Below are 15227 nucleotides of genomic sequence, written 5' to 3'. Positions count from 1 at the left end.
TATTTGCAAATCATAAAGGACTTGTATCTGGAATACCTAAAAAATACTTATAACTCAATAATAAAAAGACAATCCAATTTAAAAATGGGCAAATTATCTCAATAGACATTTCTCCACAGAAGACAGGCAAATGTCCAATATGCACTCGAAAAGATGCTCAACATCATTAGTCATTAGAGAAACTGCAAATCAAAATGACAATGTGATCCTACTTCACCATCAAAAAGACATATGATAACAAATGTCAGTAAATATGTGGAGAAATTGGAACCCTCATACACTGCTGGTGGGAATATAAAATAGTACAATTGCTTTGGAAAACAGTTTGGCAGTTCCCGAAAAGGTTAAACATAGAATTATCATATGATCCAGCATTCTACTACTAGATAAAAACATAAGAGAAATGAAAACATATGTCCACACAAAAACTTGTATGCAAATATTCACAGAAGCATAATTTATAATGGCCAAAAAGCAGAAGCAACCCAAATGTCCCTCAGCTGATGTATGGGCAAACAAAACGTGGTCTATCCATACAACAAAATCTTATTCAGCAATAAAAATGAATAAGGGGCCGGGCACGGTGGCTCACGCCTGTAATCCTAGCTCTCTGGGAGGCCGAGGCAGGCGGATTGCTCGAGGTCAGGAGTTCGAAACCAGCCTGAGCAAGAGCGAGACCCTGTCTCTACTATAAATAGAAAGAAATTAATTGGCCAACTAATATATACAAAAAATTAGCCGGGCATAGTGGCACATGCCTGTAGTCCCAGCTACTTGGGAGGCTGAGGCAGGAGGATCCCTTGAGCCCAGGAGTTTGAGGTTGCTGTGAGCTAGGCTGACGCCACGGCACTCACTCTAGCCTGGGCAACAAAGCGAGACTCTGTCTCAAAAAAAAAAAAAATAAAATAAAATAAAATGAATAAGGTACATGCTGCAAAATACATGAACTTTAAAGCATTATGGTGAGTGAAAGAAGCCAGTCACAAAAAGACCACATAGTATATGAGAAATGTATGTCATAGTATATAAAATGAATACTATGAAATGTATTTCATAGTATATGAAATGTCAAGAGTAGGCACATCTATAGAGACAGAAAGTAGATTAGTGGTTGCCTACCGTTTAGGGGTTTGGGAGAAATGGGGAGTGACCGCCAATGGATGCAAGGTTTCTTTTGGGGATGATGAAAAAGTTCTAAAATTGATTGTGGTAATAGTTGCACAACTCTTTTAATAGATTAAAAATTATTGAATTGTGCACATTTAATGGATGAGTTGTATGCTATGTGAATTATATATTAATAAAGCTGTTATATTTAAAGATTCCATACTGTATGATTTCATTTATACAACATTATCTAGAGATGGAGAAAAGATAAGTAGTTTGGGAGAGGTAGAGGAATGAAGGGATGAGTGTAAATATAAATAAAGAGGTAGCCAGGTAGGCGCGGTGGCTCAGGCCTGTAATCCTAGCACTCTGGGAGGCTGAGGCGGGTGAATGGCTCAAGGTCAGAAGTTCAAAACCAGCCTGAGCAAGAGCGAGATGCTGTCTCTACTAAAAATAGAAGGAAATTAATTGGCCAACTAAAATATATATAGAAAAAATTAGCTGGGCATGGTGGCAAATTCCTGTAGTCTCAGCTACTCAGGAGGCTGAGGCAGGAGGATTGCTTGAGCCCAGGAGTTTGAGGTTGCTGTGAGCTAGGCTGACGCCATGGCACTCTAGCCAGGGCAACACAGTGAGACTCTGCCTCAATAAATAAATAAATGAATAGGTAGCAGGAGGGAGTTCTTTTGAGTGATGAAACTATTCTGTATCTTTTTTTTTGAGACCGCCTGCCTCAGCCTCCCAGAGTGCTAGGATTACAGGCGTGAGCCACCGAGCCTGGCCCTCTGTATCTTAATTGTGGTGGTGGTCACACAAATTTCTACTCGGGAAAAAATTGCATAGAAGAATATACATGCATGTAAATGAATGGAGGGTTGCTTGTTTCTTTGTTTTTTCAAAGTGGTGAAATAAAACCTTTAGTCTAAAACAGTAATGTGCCAATGTCAATTTTCTGGCTTGGACAGCTATATAAATGTCACTTTTGGGAGAAGGGACTGTTTGTACTAATTTTGCAATTTCCTGTGAGCCTATAATTATTTCCAAATAAAAAAATCTGAGATAAAATAAGATTAGAATTATCCAAAATTGGAATGCTCTCCCCTGAAATGGTGGTTTCTCCATTTGCTGTACTTTACAATAGAGGCTGGGGGATTCTGTATCTGGGATGCTAAAAAAAAAAAAAAAAAAAAAAAAAAAAAAAACCTATGAGGGCTAGCAAGTGGAAAGTCTTTCTTAGGGCAAAATCTAGGACCCACTGCTATTCATGCTGGCCAGCCCCTCCTGCACGCACCTCCTCTGCAGTGCAGAGCCTCCCAGAAGTGCCAGGAAGCACTAGGCTGCCTTCAGGGTTCCAGGTGCCTCAGATGCTTTATCTTCCAAGGCTGACTTGATAAACTCAGTCCCAGTCCTGGCCTCTCTTCCTCACTCAGCCCCGCCCTAGTAACACTAGGGCTGCGGCAGAAAAGGAGGGTGGAGAGAGCCTAAGAGCAGCCATTTGGGCAGATACCAGACCCTAACCACTCTGAACAAGGAAGTTGCCAGCAAGTTGCCCACCCAGGACCACCGGAGTGTGGATGAATTACTAAGCCAGATGCCTTAGAAACTGCTTGTGTTTACCTTTCTGTGACAACAGTTTACGATTGACCTTTATGGCCTGACCTCAAGACAATGCTGGTCATGTACAGCTGTTTCCCAGCGGAGCTTTGAACATTTAAAAACGTTACCATTGCCCCATAAGGGGTCCCTACCTGCTCACGAAAGGCCCCCTGCTCTCGTCTGTGGAGGAGGATCTGTCGTCTGTCTCTCTCTCAAAAAACTCTGTCGCTAATTGGCTCGCTCTCAAATTCTTTCCAGTGCAAAGCCAAGAACCCACTTGGCGAGTTGGGGGGGGGAGGTTTCCTCCCTTCACTGGGACACCCCAGGCATCACCAGCACGTCCTCAGTGAGCTGGGCTCCACGCACGGGTAGAGGAAAGGCTCTTTCTGGGCACATCTTTGATAAGAAACAGAGCAACTTCCAGCGCCATGGGCCACGGGAAGACAGAGACTGCGTCTTACTCACTGGGATTTCCTGTGCCTGGTGCCTTGCGTAACGCTAGGGAAATGGCTATTGAATGAGGATCCCTTAAAGATCCCTCCGAATCCCAGGAAGTCTCAACTCCAGCTGCACAAGAGAGCTTTAAAATAATCCAGTAGCTTCAGTTCCACACCGGACCGGTTAAATCAGTTTTTGTTTTCTTTTTATTTTTCTTGCTTTCCTATTTTAGAGCGTCCTCGATGTCATCCTTACATCTAGTTCAGTGAACAGTTTCTGAGGGATATGTCTTTTTAAGTGTTACTTTATTTTTACTTGACAAATGATAAGTGTGTGTATTTATGGGGCACTTGTAACGTTTCAATACCTGTGTACATTGTGGAATGATCAAATCAGGCTAATTACCACATCCGTCACCTCAAATACTCACTGTTTCTTGTGGCGAGAACATTTAATACCCTTTCTTTTTGCTATTTTAAAATACACAGGATGTTATTAATATTATTCACGTGGTCACCGTGCTATAGGTAATTGGGTTGGGGCCAGGGTTAAAGTTGTGTAATAGAAACTTTAACTAACTGAAATTGTGTACCTTTCGACCAACATCTCCCCTTTCCTGTCCACCCTGCACTGCCCCCACCCCCATCACCTAGCCTCTGGCAACCACCTTCTACTCTCTATTTCGAGTTCAACTCTTTTAGACTCTACATAACACGAAGATCATGCAGTCTTTGTCTCTCCGTGCCTGGCTTATTTCACTTAGCTTAATGTCCTCTATGTCCATCTAAATTGTTGCAGATGATAAAATATCCTGCTTTATAAAGGCTGAATAGTATTCCATTGTGTTGATGCCCGACAGGCCGCATTTGGCAGGCTTCCCAACTAACCACCTGTGGAATGTCCTGTGACTCATAGCTCACATCCTGTCCCTAAGTAAAAAGTCTTACTGTGAGTTCCTCAAATTTCGTCATGAGTTCCTCAAACTGCTGATGTGCTGATTCATCTGTAACCTATTGGTACTGAAAACGACGCTGATTTGTTTCTGAATCATAAAGTTTTACTGATTGTCTTGCACATAAAATATTTTAGCCTGTATCCAGTGAAAATAACAACTCCAGTATGTGGAGTCTCTCTTACTTCTTCTAAACATTCCTATAAAAGTCTTCCGTAGCAGACTCTGGAATGCACCCAACTTGTTTGTATGTCTTCCTGAGTTGACTCTCACATTTGGCTTTCGATAGACCTTTATCAAATTATTTCTGCCTTCACAGCCTTAATTTTGCTTGACAGTGTGTATATACCCCATCTTTTAAAGCCATTCATCCACTGATGGGCACTTTGGTCATTTCCACATCTCAGCTATTAAATAGTGGGGCAATAAAAATGGGAGTGCAGACATCTCTTTAACATACCGATTTCAATTCCTTTGGCTATATACCCAGAAGTGGAATTGCTGGATCATATGGTAATTTCAATTTTTTTTAATTAAAAATTATTTAAATATTTAAAAATATTTTTAGTTTTTTGAGGTACCCCCATATGGTTTTCCAAAATGGCTATGCTAATTGACAATGCCACCAACAGTGTACAAGGGCTCCCTTCTCTCCACATCCTTGCTAATAAGGACTTCTCAAGAGGACTGTTAGGCCGGTAGTTATCATTTGTAAGGGTTCGGTTAAATGGGCTGTCAACTGGATATACAGCTTTAGACTCATGTAAGCGCTCACAAATTTATTTTATCTATTTTAATACATGCACATAGTAAACAGAAGCCAAAAATACTAAAAGGTATATAGTGAGAAAGAAGTCTCCCTCCTACCTGTCTCCCCACATTTGCACCAGCCTCTCGTGTTTCCTTCGGACACTGTCCCTTCCTTAATGCACCATACACACTGACACAGAAATGCATGTCGGAACAGAGAACTCTCCTGTACTTTGACGTGTTTGGTAAATGGTTCTAGGAAGAAAATAAATTTGGGACATACTATACTCTATCTTACAATGCATATTAGCAGAGTAAAAGCTCTGCATATTTTTCAGACTTATTTGAACACAGAACTCTTTTTGGGGGGCATGTTATTAAAGACTTTCTCTAGTATTGGCATTTTCTGACACTACACCTCGGTGCATGCTTATGTGGCGGGCTCATATTTGATAAGGCAGCCACTGTGTCTTCACTCCTGGTCACTCCTGGTCTGTTGTGACTGTTCCCCTACTTAGGTATCAACTCCATGGAAAGAGGGGCACAGAAACACAAAAACGTCTGTTCTGGATGTCTGGTTTCCAAACTACATGTTTAAGAGAACACAATGAGACAAAGATTTTGAGTCTCAAAAGTCAAAGCCCCAAGGAACTCATGCCAGGAAATTTATGGCAGAATTAGTAGATTTGGATGAATGTAAGAGAATGATTTTTCCTGCCCTAGAAGAGATTAAGAATCTCTGGGCCAGGTGTGGTGGCTCACGCCTGTAATCCTAGCTCTCTGAGAGGTCAAGGCAGGAGGATCTCTCAAGTTCAGGAGTTCGAAACCAGTCTGAGCAAGAGTGAGACCCTGTCTCTACTAAAAATAGAAAGAAATTAATTGGACAACTAAAATATATATATATATATATATATATATATATATATATATATATATAAACTTAGCTGGGCATGGTGGCATATGCCTGTAGTCCCAGCTACTCTGGAGGGAGGCAGAGGCAGAAGGATTGCTTGAGCCCAGGAGTTTGAGGTTGCTGTGAGCTGGGCTGACGCCACGACACTCACTCTAGCCTGGGCAACAGAGTGAGACTCTGTCTCAAAAAAAAAAAAAAAAAGATTCTCTGAATGAGGGGGGAAAAAAGTCAGAAAAGAAGCTAGAGCACAGGCACTGTTGAGTGGGTCTGAGAGGGAGAATGAATTCATGACATAATCCCCAAATTAATTTGAAGATCTAAAACCAAAAGGACATGAGTTCAATTCCCTTTGGTAACTCCCAGAAAAAAAACAAACCTCAGTGAGAAGCCCCATGTCAGGGATAACATGAAGTGTGTTAGAACTGGGTTCTGCAACAAGGGATAGACATCCTATAATAAGGGATGTATACACTTAGAAATTTATTTCTCTTTCAAGTAAAAGTCCAGGTATGTTGTTCAGGGCTGGAAAGGTGCTCTGCACTGTTGAGAACCCCAACACCTCCATGCCACATGTGGCTTAAACTTCATAACCCTTGATGGCAGCTGGCTGGAGAGAGGGACAAAGAAAGAGCAAAGGGAACACACATGTTGTTTTCTAACTAAAGTTGATGGAAGGTCCTGCTATTTCCATCACATTCGCTTGACCAGAAGTTAAGGTTTGAATCTTGTTCCTCAAAATGACCTATTGAAGTCCTAGCCCCTGGTACCTGTAAATGTCACCTTATTTGGAAAGAGGGTCTTTGTAGATGCAATCAAGTTAAGATGAGGTCATTAGGTTGGCCCCTAATTCGATATGACTAATGTCTGTAAAGTTGGCGGCAGCAGAAAGAAGATGAGAGACAGAGAAATATGGGAAGCAATGTGGCTTTATTGAGAGCACCCTGGTGAGGTTCACGGGTCCCAAAGAAATGGGGCCAGAGAAGTCGTGCTGGTTTGAAAGGGGCGAGGGCTTTTATACTGTCTGAGGTGGGCTGGGACTTTTGGTGGGAAGAGCTGGGGATTTTCCACTGTGGCCTTTGTCTGTTCTTGAGGAATGGGAGGGGCTGGCGGTATCTGCAGATTCCAGGAGGAGAGGGTGGCAGTATCTGCAGACTCCAGGAACGAGAACTTTCGCATCCGGGTATGCTTATTCTCAGCGGGGCCTGGCAGTTGTTTTGGGCAGGTCTGGTCATGTGAGCCTTTTCTTTCTGATCTAGGGAGGAGAAGGGGGCCCACCACCAGCCTTACAATGTCCTTATAAGAAGAGGCAAAGAGACCCACAGGGAAAAGACCACCATGTGTCACTGGAGGCAGAGATTAGAGTGACGTATCTACAAGCCAAGGAACACCAAAGACTGCCGGCAAATACCAGGAGCTGGAACAGGCAAGGAAGGATTCTCCCCTACATGTTTCCGAGGGTGCGTGACCCTGCTGACACCCTGATTTGGGACTTCTAGCCTCCAGAGCTGGGAGACAATACATTTTTGTTATTTGACTCACTTGGTTCATGGCACTTTGGTAGAGCAGCCCTGGGAAGCTAATACACCTGGCCACACCTAGCTGCAAAAGAAACCAGGAAATATAGTTACTATTCTGGGCAGCTGTGTGAGGTTCTGTGATCATGGAGGAAGGGGAGAACAGAAAGGTGTGGAGGCAAGCGGCTTGAGGGTAGCTCACCCAGTCCCCACAAACTCAATACACTGACCTGGGGAGCAGACATGGCACTACGAATCAGTGGATCAAGATGGGCCTGTGGTCAGGGCAAAGAGGACAGTAGGGAGCTGTTAAGATTTTATAGTGGGACAATGACATGAGGAAAGCTGTGTTCTAAGAAGGATATCTGCCCCATTATGCCATCACAACACTTAGCACAGGGGGGAACCAGATCGTGAAGGACCCTGAATGGCAGGCCTAGAACCCATTAGAGAGTGGAAATTGCCTACAATGAGATGTCCCTCATTTCCTATCCAAGATGTTAACAGAAAAAAGCCAAACTATGTAAAATAATTTTAAAGAGATTTATTCTGAGCCAAATTTGAGGACCATGACCTGGAGCCTAGCCCAAGAAGCCTTGAGCAAGTGGACTCACTGTGACTGGGTTACAGTTTGGTTTTATACATTTCAGGGAGATAGGGGTACAGGTAAAGTCATAAATCAATATGTGGGAGGCATGGTTTGGCCCCAAAAGGTGGGTCATCTCTAAGCAGGGGGGCTTACAGGTTATAGGTGGGTTTAAATATTTGGCTTGTAATTGGTTAAACACATGAAGCTTTATCTAAAAGCTTGTAATATTTTAATATAGGAGATATTTATCAGAGACAAACCACCAGGACATATATTTGTTGTGTAAATTGAGGACCTGCAGGTTTGTCTTGCATACCCTTAGGCCTGTTAATGGGTTACAAAGGATGTCTCTAAGTAGGAGGCATGATGAGGCATGTCTGACCTCCCTCCTCCTGGCAGGCAATTTAATTTTGAGATATCCCCTTGGCCAAGGGGGGGGTGTCCATTCAGTCAGCCTGTGGTAGAGGGAGCCTTAAGATTTTAGTTTAGGCTGGGCACTGGGCGCCGTGGCTCATGCCTGTAATCCTAGCACTCTGGGAGGCCGAGGCAGGAGGATTGCTTCAGCTCAGGAGTTCCAGACCAGCCTGAGCAAGAGCGAGACCCTGTCTCTACTATAAATAGAAAGAAATTAGCCAAACAACTAAAAATAGAAAAACTGAGCCGGGAACGGTGGTGGCATGTGGCTAGGTAGTCCTAGCTATCCAGGAAGCTGAGGCAGGAGGATCCCTTGAGCCCAGGAGTTTGAGGTTGCTGTGGGGTAGGCTGATGCCACAGCACTCTAGCCTAGGCAACAGAGTGAGACTGTGTCTCAGAAAAACAAAAACAAAAAAGTTAAAAAAAGATTTTAGTTCACAAAGAGGACGGCAAGTCAAGGTCATGGCTAGAGGAAGGCCATCAGCAGACCCTTCTTTCCTCCTTCAGTCCATGTATTATGTAAATGTATTTATTTATAAAATTCCATGTATTATGACAAGATGGTCTCTGTGTATTGGTCCCTAGGTTGTTTATTTCTTCACTAAGGCTGAGACCTGTTAGCCCAAAAGCCTGATAGCACCAAATTCAAATTTTTACACATCCAATTATTTTAAAAATAGCCCAAAGGAGCAGATTTTTAGCCATTTGGAGCCTTCCTGCTTTGCATACCCTACAAAACCTCACCACACCATTGCTAGCAATAGATAAGATACAGCCTTGCAGCTATAAAACCCCAACCTGCTATAACCCTTTGGGGACTCCCTGCCCTGCTGCTGAGGGACATTTGAGCCCCCTTTCTAATGGACATGCTCCTCCAGGAGTTCCCTCACTCTCCTCCCCTTCTGGGTGAGGGTTCCTCACCTTATATCAGGGTGGAAAATCTTTTCATCTTGGAAGACCACATTAATTTAGCTGTAATCAAATAAGGCTGCATTTAAGAAACTTCAATTAGATATACTTAAAAGTGTATACTATTTTGTAAAAATCTAACTACTATGTGTAAAGTTGGTGGTGGCAGAAAGAAGGTGAGAGACAGAGAAATATGGGAAGCAACATGACTTTATTGAGCACTCCCGAGCGAGGTTCATGAGTCCCAAAGGAATGGGGCCAGAGAAGTTGCCCGTTTGAAAGGGGTGAGGGCTTATATATTGTTTGAGGTGGGCTGGGGTCTTTTGGGAAGAAGAGCTGGGGATTTTCCACTGTGACCTTTGGCAGTTATTGAGAAATAGGAGGGGCTGGTGGTATTTGCAGAATCCAGGTTGGCATCCAGGTGTGGTTATTCTTTAACTCAGTTGGGCCTAACAGTTATCTTTGTGGGTCTTGTAGGCTTCTCTCTCTCTCTTTTTTTTCCTAGGGAGGGGAAGGGGTGCCTGCCACCAGCCTTACATTCTGGCCTTTTGGTTATGATGGTCGCCGCTCTTTCTGACTACTTCCTGCTGAGAGGGGGCGTAGTTAGGGGTTACACAGCGGCTGGTGCAGGGATGACTGGTAGAGGGAAGTACGAATAAAGTGTTTGGTTTACTGCCATTCGAGACAGCTCTCGTAGGCGGCGCTGGAGGAACTGTAAAAGACAGGGAACAAAGAGAAAGATTAGGCAGATGATGACAATGGGTCCTATTAGTGGCAATAGCCAGGTAGCCAAAGGGGACTGTATCCAGCTCAAGGGGGATATATCCTGGCGGTGGCGGTTGTGTAGGTCTTCACTCAGGTTGGTGAGTTTGTCTATGTTCTGTTCTACAAGGCCAGATTCGTTGACATAGTAGCAGCATTCTTCACGAAGGAAGAGGCAGGTCCCTTCTTTTTCGGCCGTCAGCAGATCTAACGCTCTTCGATTTTGGAGAGTAACCTGAGCCAGTGACGTTAGTTGTCTTTGTAGTGAGGCCAGCGAGGCAGATGTGGTTTCTAACGCAATTTGTAGGTGATCTGCAAAATCTTGGGCAGAAATGACACCGTAGCCCAGGGTGCCTCCCTCGAACCCTGAAGCGAGGGAGGAGGCCAAGGTGAGACCTACCATGACTGGCAAAAAGATGGCTCGCCTCGGCCGGGGCCCTGGGAGAAGCCATCCGAATTCAGACTCACCATATAGAGTTAATTGAGGGACCACCATGACAGGGAAACAGGGACCCGGGGTGGATGTATTGACGCAGCGGGTGAGCGTCCCGTTGCACCAGAAGAACTGTCCCGGAGCAGAGGACGTGGTTGTGGTCACGGTATGGTTGGTAAGGCAGCGTCCATGGAGTTGTAGGTTGGGGTCCGTGCGGGAGGTGAGAAAGCACACGCGATCTGCATAGGGTTGGCCTGTAGGCTCAGGCTCCCAGAGGGGAATGCGGGTGAGCGGAGTGGAGCATGAGGGAGGCGATGAGGGAGTTGTTGGAGGGTTAGAATAGTTTAGAGGGACAGCAGCCAGCAGGGGTTGTTGGAGGGAGGCGCAAAGGAAACAGTGGGAAATATTAGGGATCATTTCGGAGGACTTTAGGAAGGCGAGGGTATGTTGAATAATATCTAGCCAGGAGGAAAGAGGAGAGGGTTGAGGGCGGGGAGGAAGCCGTCCAGCTAGAGTTTGTTCTGCCTGAAGAATATTGGTAGATATTTGAATCTGCCTCTCGTGGGCCAGGACATACTCACGACTGATATGAATAGTTGCTGAAGGGTAAGAGCTTAACTTAGTCCAGTATAATTTGCCTGTGACCCCAACTTCCCAGCGCTGGTCCCAAGGGTCAGGGATATCTAATTGAAATTTGCCTTTATCTAAATAGAAAGCGTTAGGCCTCCAACCAAACGTCTTTTCATTGTCACCCCGCCATCCCTTTCCTTTTTGAACCTCATGGAATTTGCATAGCCTTTTACGGCATCCTCCATATATCTCAGGCTGCTGCCGACAATAGTCAAAAGTTTGGTCATATAAAAAGCATAGAGCTGCCGTTTGGGCGCCAGTGACTGATGTCAGAGATAGGGGAATGGTAAGTGACGCTTGACAGCCCTTTGGAGAGCAGTCGGCAGAGCCGGCCAGACGGGTGTCTCCCGAGGGCAGGGACTCGCGGACCTTAAATCTCCAGACATAAATTGAATCGGGAGCAGCTGTTGGAAGGGTCAGGAGATAAAGAAGCCCATGTAAGACGGAGTTTAATAGGACCCACCTGGTGGCAGGAGTAGGACGGGAAAGCATCTTGAGGTGGGGACCTCTTGATGCGCGAGATGTGATGCCAGGAACCTGCAGGGTCATTTAGAAGTTTACAGCCGAGGTTGTTGTTAGCACGACTGTATGGGGCCCTGTCTGTCCACCGAGGCTCAAGGGGCTTTGGGTGAGGAGTTTTAAGGAGCACCGAGTCACCAGGCTGGACACTTGCGTGAGGGGTATCGGAGCCGGTCTCAGGCGCCTGAGGCAGATATCTGTCTGCGTGAGCCCGGGAGAGCCGTCTGAGGAGAGAAAGGAAAGGGAGGTAGGACGGGAGTGGTGGAGGCTGGGCGGGAAGATGGTCATTAATGAGGAAAGGGTGGCCCTACGTGAGCTCAAACGGGCTGAGGAAAGTAGGGCGGTGGGGAGCCGCTGTAATGCCGGCGAGAGCCATGGGGAGAAGGTCAGACCAGGACTGGTGGGTTTCGCGAGAAAGCTTGGTGAAATGTTCTTTAATCAGCCTATTTGCCCGCTTGACCTTTCCTGATGACTGTAGCCTGTAAGGAATGTGAAGTTTCTCTTGTGTATCAAGTGCCTCGCAGACGTGGCGAACAACTTTGGAAATGAAAGCTGGGCCGTTGTCAGACTGAATAGAGGAGGGGAGGCCAAAGCGAGGAATAATTTCTGTGATGAGAGTGGAGGCTACAACGCCAGCAGTCTCGTTGGCAGTGGGAAAGGCTTCAACCCAACCTGTGAAGGCATCTACCAGCGTTAGAAGATATTTGAAGTGTCTATGGGGCGGCACATGGGTGAAATCGACCTGCCAGTCTTGCCCAGGGAGATGACCACGCATCTGGTGGGTGGACATGGGGGGTTTGAGGCCTCCCTGGGGATTGACAGAAACACAGATGTCACAGCCTGCACAGACAGTTTTGATGAGGGAGTTTAGTGAAGGGTGTGAAAATACAGGCTGTAAGAAACGAGAGCGACCTTTAGCGCCAGTATGGAGAGAGGAGTGCACCTGACCCACGAGTTCTAAAGCTTGTGCTTTGGGGAGGGCTGCAACCAAGGCTTGGGCTTGCAGGTGTGCCTTCTGGCAGATATGGGCCTCCTTTGGGGGCCTCTGCCTGTTCATTTCAGGAATTAAAGATTTTAAATGCCATGTTCACCAGGTTTTGGAAAGGGATCTGAGGGCCTTCTTCTGCCCTTTTTAGTTTTCTTTGGATATCAGGAGACAACTGGGTACTAAAGTGGGTTGTAAGGACGGTGGCCCCTGCCAGGGAAGTAGGGTTCAAGCGGGTATATTGGATGAGAGCATCCATAAGGCGGCTGAGGAAGGCCACGGGATTTTCATCTGGCTTCTGAGTGATTTCTCTGAGCTTGTCATAATTTACTGCCTGGTGGGTGGCCGCCTGAAGCCCAGCGAGAACGCACTGTTTTCTGCAGTCTCTGCAATTTCTTCCATCTCGCCTGGCCAGGGTATCAGGTTGATATTCCCACCCTGGCTCTCTGCGAAGAACGGCCTCGGCCCCCACCGGCATAGTGCGGTCTGTAAGGTGAACTTGGTCAGCATGTCCCTGAGCCGCAGCCCAGACACGCTCCTTTTCATCAGTGGTAAGGGTAGAAGACAGAAAAAAATGTCGGCCAGGTGTGCTGGCTCACGCCTGTAATTAGCACTCTGGGAGGCCGAGGCGGGCGGATTGCTCAAGGTCAGGAGTTCGAAACCAGCCTGAGCAAGAGCGAGACCCCCGTCTCTACTATAAATAGAAACAAATTAATTGACCAACTAATATATATAGAAAAAATTAGCCGGGCATGGTGGCACATGCCTGTAGTCCCAGCTACTCGGGAGGCTGAAGCAGGAGGATTGCTTGAGCCCAGGAGTTTGAGGTTGCTGTGAGCTAGGCTGATGCCATGGCACTCACTCTAGCCTGGGCAACAAAGCAAGACTCTGTCTCAAAAAAAAGAAAAAAGAAAGAAACAAAAGAAAAACAAAAATGTCATGCCAGGTCAAACCATATGCTTGTGTAAGATAGCAGAACTCTGATGTAGGCCGTGGGGTCGTTAGAAAAGGACCCTAAATGCTTCTCAATCTGAGAGAGACCAGAAAGGGAGAAGGGAACATGTACACGCACAACCCTTTTGGCACCAGCCACCTCTCACAGGGGACAGAGAAGGGTTTGGTCTGAGGGTCTTGGGTGGGATTGGGTGTGATGACTGCCAAGGGACGTTGGCAGGGAGCCATTGCGAGTGGCAGCAGAGGACACTGGGCATTAGGAAGAAAAGAAGGAGGGCCCACATATGGTGGAGGTCAAGCAGGGGGTGAGGTAAGGGAGCCAGGTGGGTCAGAGAAGGCGGAAGAGGTTTCTAATGGGTCCCTCGGCTGAGAGGTGGAAGAGGCCAAGGACAGCAGAGGACGCCGCGCAAGGAGGATTTGTGACGGGTCACAGGTCTGACAGAGGGAAGGACAGGAGTGCAGGTAGAAGAAAACCTGGACATACTGGATCTCCCCCCATTTGCCATTTCGGTGACAAAAATTATTGAGATCTCGTAAGATGTTGAAATTGAAAGTCCCATTTTCAGGCCACCGTGAGTCGTTGTCTAATTTGTACATCGGCCAGGCGGTGTTACAATAGAAAATGAGTCACTTGGGCCGAATGTCAGGCTTGAGGCCTAGGGCTGCAAGATTGGCTAAGAGGCAGCCCAGAGGTGAAGACTTGACTTTGGAGGGTTGACTGCCCATGGTGTCCTAGTCCAAAGGAGAAAGGACGAGATCAGGGAGCCAGCGTCCCAGGTCAGCGATCAGCCTTGGAGAGAAGGCTCTGAGCCTTGGGAAGAAGGCAACAAGAATACAGGGGACATCTCCACTGGTATCTTGTACCTGGTTGGAAGGACTGACTGAACGGTCCAGGCAAACCTAAGACACTCAGGTCCCTAAGGCGGAGGGGCTCTGACTTGGGCCCAGGGTTTTATGGACAGAGACCCTGGAATGGACTCATTGGGCTAGGACCCCAAGGGAAGAGGGACTTACCCAGGTCAATTAGCCAACTGGCATCCGGTGGAGGTCCCGGTCCGAGGTCAGGAAGACACGAGAGGGGACGGCGCGACCAAGGCCCTGAGGCAGGCCGGCGCTGCCAAGACTCCCCTCCCGGGTTTCAGCACCAAATGTAAAGTTGGTGGCGAGAGAAAGAAGGTGAGAAACAGAGAAAAATGGGAAGCAACATGGCTTTGTTGAGTGCTCCTGGGAGAGGTTCACAGGTCCCAAAGAAATGGGGCCAGAGAAGTTGCCCATTTGAAAGGGGTGAGGGCTTTTATATTGTTTAAGGTGGGCCAGAGACTTTGGGGAGGAAGAGCTGGGGATTTTCCACTATGACCTTTGGCAGTTATTGAGAAATAAGAGGGGCCGGTGGTATTTGCGGAATCCAGGAACTGAAACTTTCTTATCCAGGTGGGCACCCCGGTGTGGTTATTCTTTAACTCAGCTAGGCCTCACAGTTATCTTTGTGGGTCTTGTGGGCTTCTCTTTTTTTTTTCCTAGGGAGGGGAGGGGGTACCTGCCACCAGCCTTACGCTATGTACTTAATAATTTCAAAAAATGGAAACTATTTGTTAATTGTAAAGTCAATTAACCCTTTAATGACTTGGTTGTGCCTACTTTTTGTTGGAAAGCATTTCAATATTTGGTTGCAGCATGGAGGTTCACCCTGTCAGTTGATCCTCTAGATGGGTATCAGTCATTTGGGACTTAAGGGCCTCTTGATTTGGGTTAGGTAGGAGAA

At 46.3% G+C, this 15227-nt stretch overlaps 1 protein-coding gene and 1 long non-coding RNA gene across 2 annotated transcripts; both read right to left on the bottom strand.

Moving 5' to 3' along the window:
* Window positions 1-6686: 6686 nt before the first annotated feature.
* Window positions 6687-7578, bottom strand: LOC142872856 (uncharacterized). Its single transcript, XR_012920945.1, has 3 exons — window positions 7501-7578; window positions 7296-7355; window positions 6687-7008 (listed from the first exon to the last, which is right to left on the bottom strand). It is a non-coding gene; the product is annotated as an uncharacterized LOC142872856 (long non-coding RNA).
* Window positions 7579-9381: 1803 nt separating this feature from the next.
* Window positions 9382-14714, bottom strand: LOC105864406 (ERV-BabFcenv provirus ancestral Env polyprotein). The gene is made up of 2 exons (XM_012752278.2): window positions 14480-14714; window positions 9382-11750 (listed from the first exon to the last, which is right to left on the bottom strand). Exon 2 carries the CDS (start codon window positions 11554-11556, stop codon window positions 9793-9795), a length of 1764 nt encoding a protein of 587 aa, XP_012607732.1. The 5' UTR covers window positions 11557-11750; window positions 14480-14714; the 3' UTR covers window positions 9382-9792.
* Between the last annotated feature and the right edge of the window lie 513 nt (window positions 14715-15227).

This window comes from Microcebus murinus, chromosome 9 (assembly GCF_040939455.1).
Source record: "Microcebus murinus isolate Inina chromosome 9, M.murinus_Inina_mat1.0, whole genome shotgun sequence".
Lineage (NCBI taxonomy): Eukaryota > Metazoa > Chordata > Mammalia > Primates > Cheirogaleidae > Microcebus > Microcebus murinus.
This window is presented reverse-complemented; position numbering and strand designations above follow the sequence as displayed.

Bases quoted from the DNA above. Each gene is read 5' to 3' on its own strand.
- LOC105864406 (XM_012752278.2), bottom strand. From the start codon at position 11,556: ATGACCCTGCAGGTTCCTGGCATCACATCTCGCGCATCAAGAGGTCCC.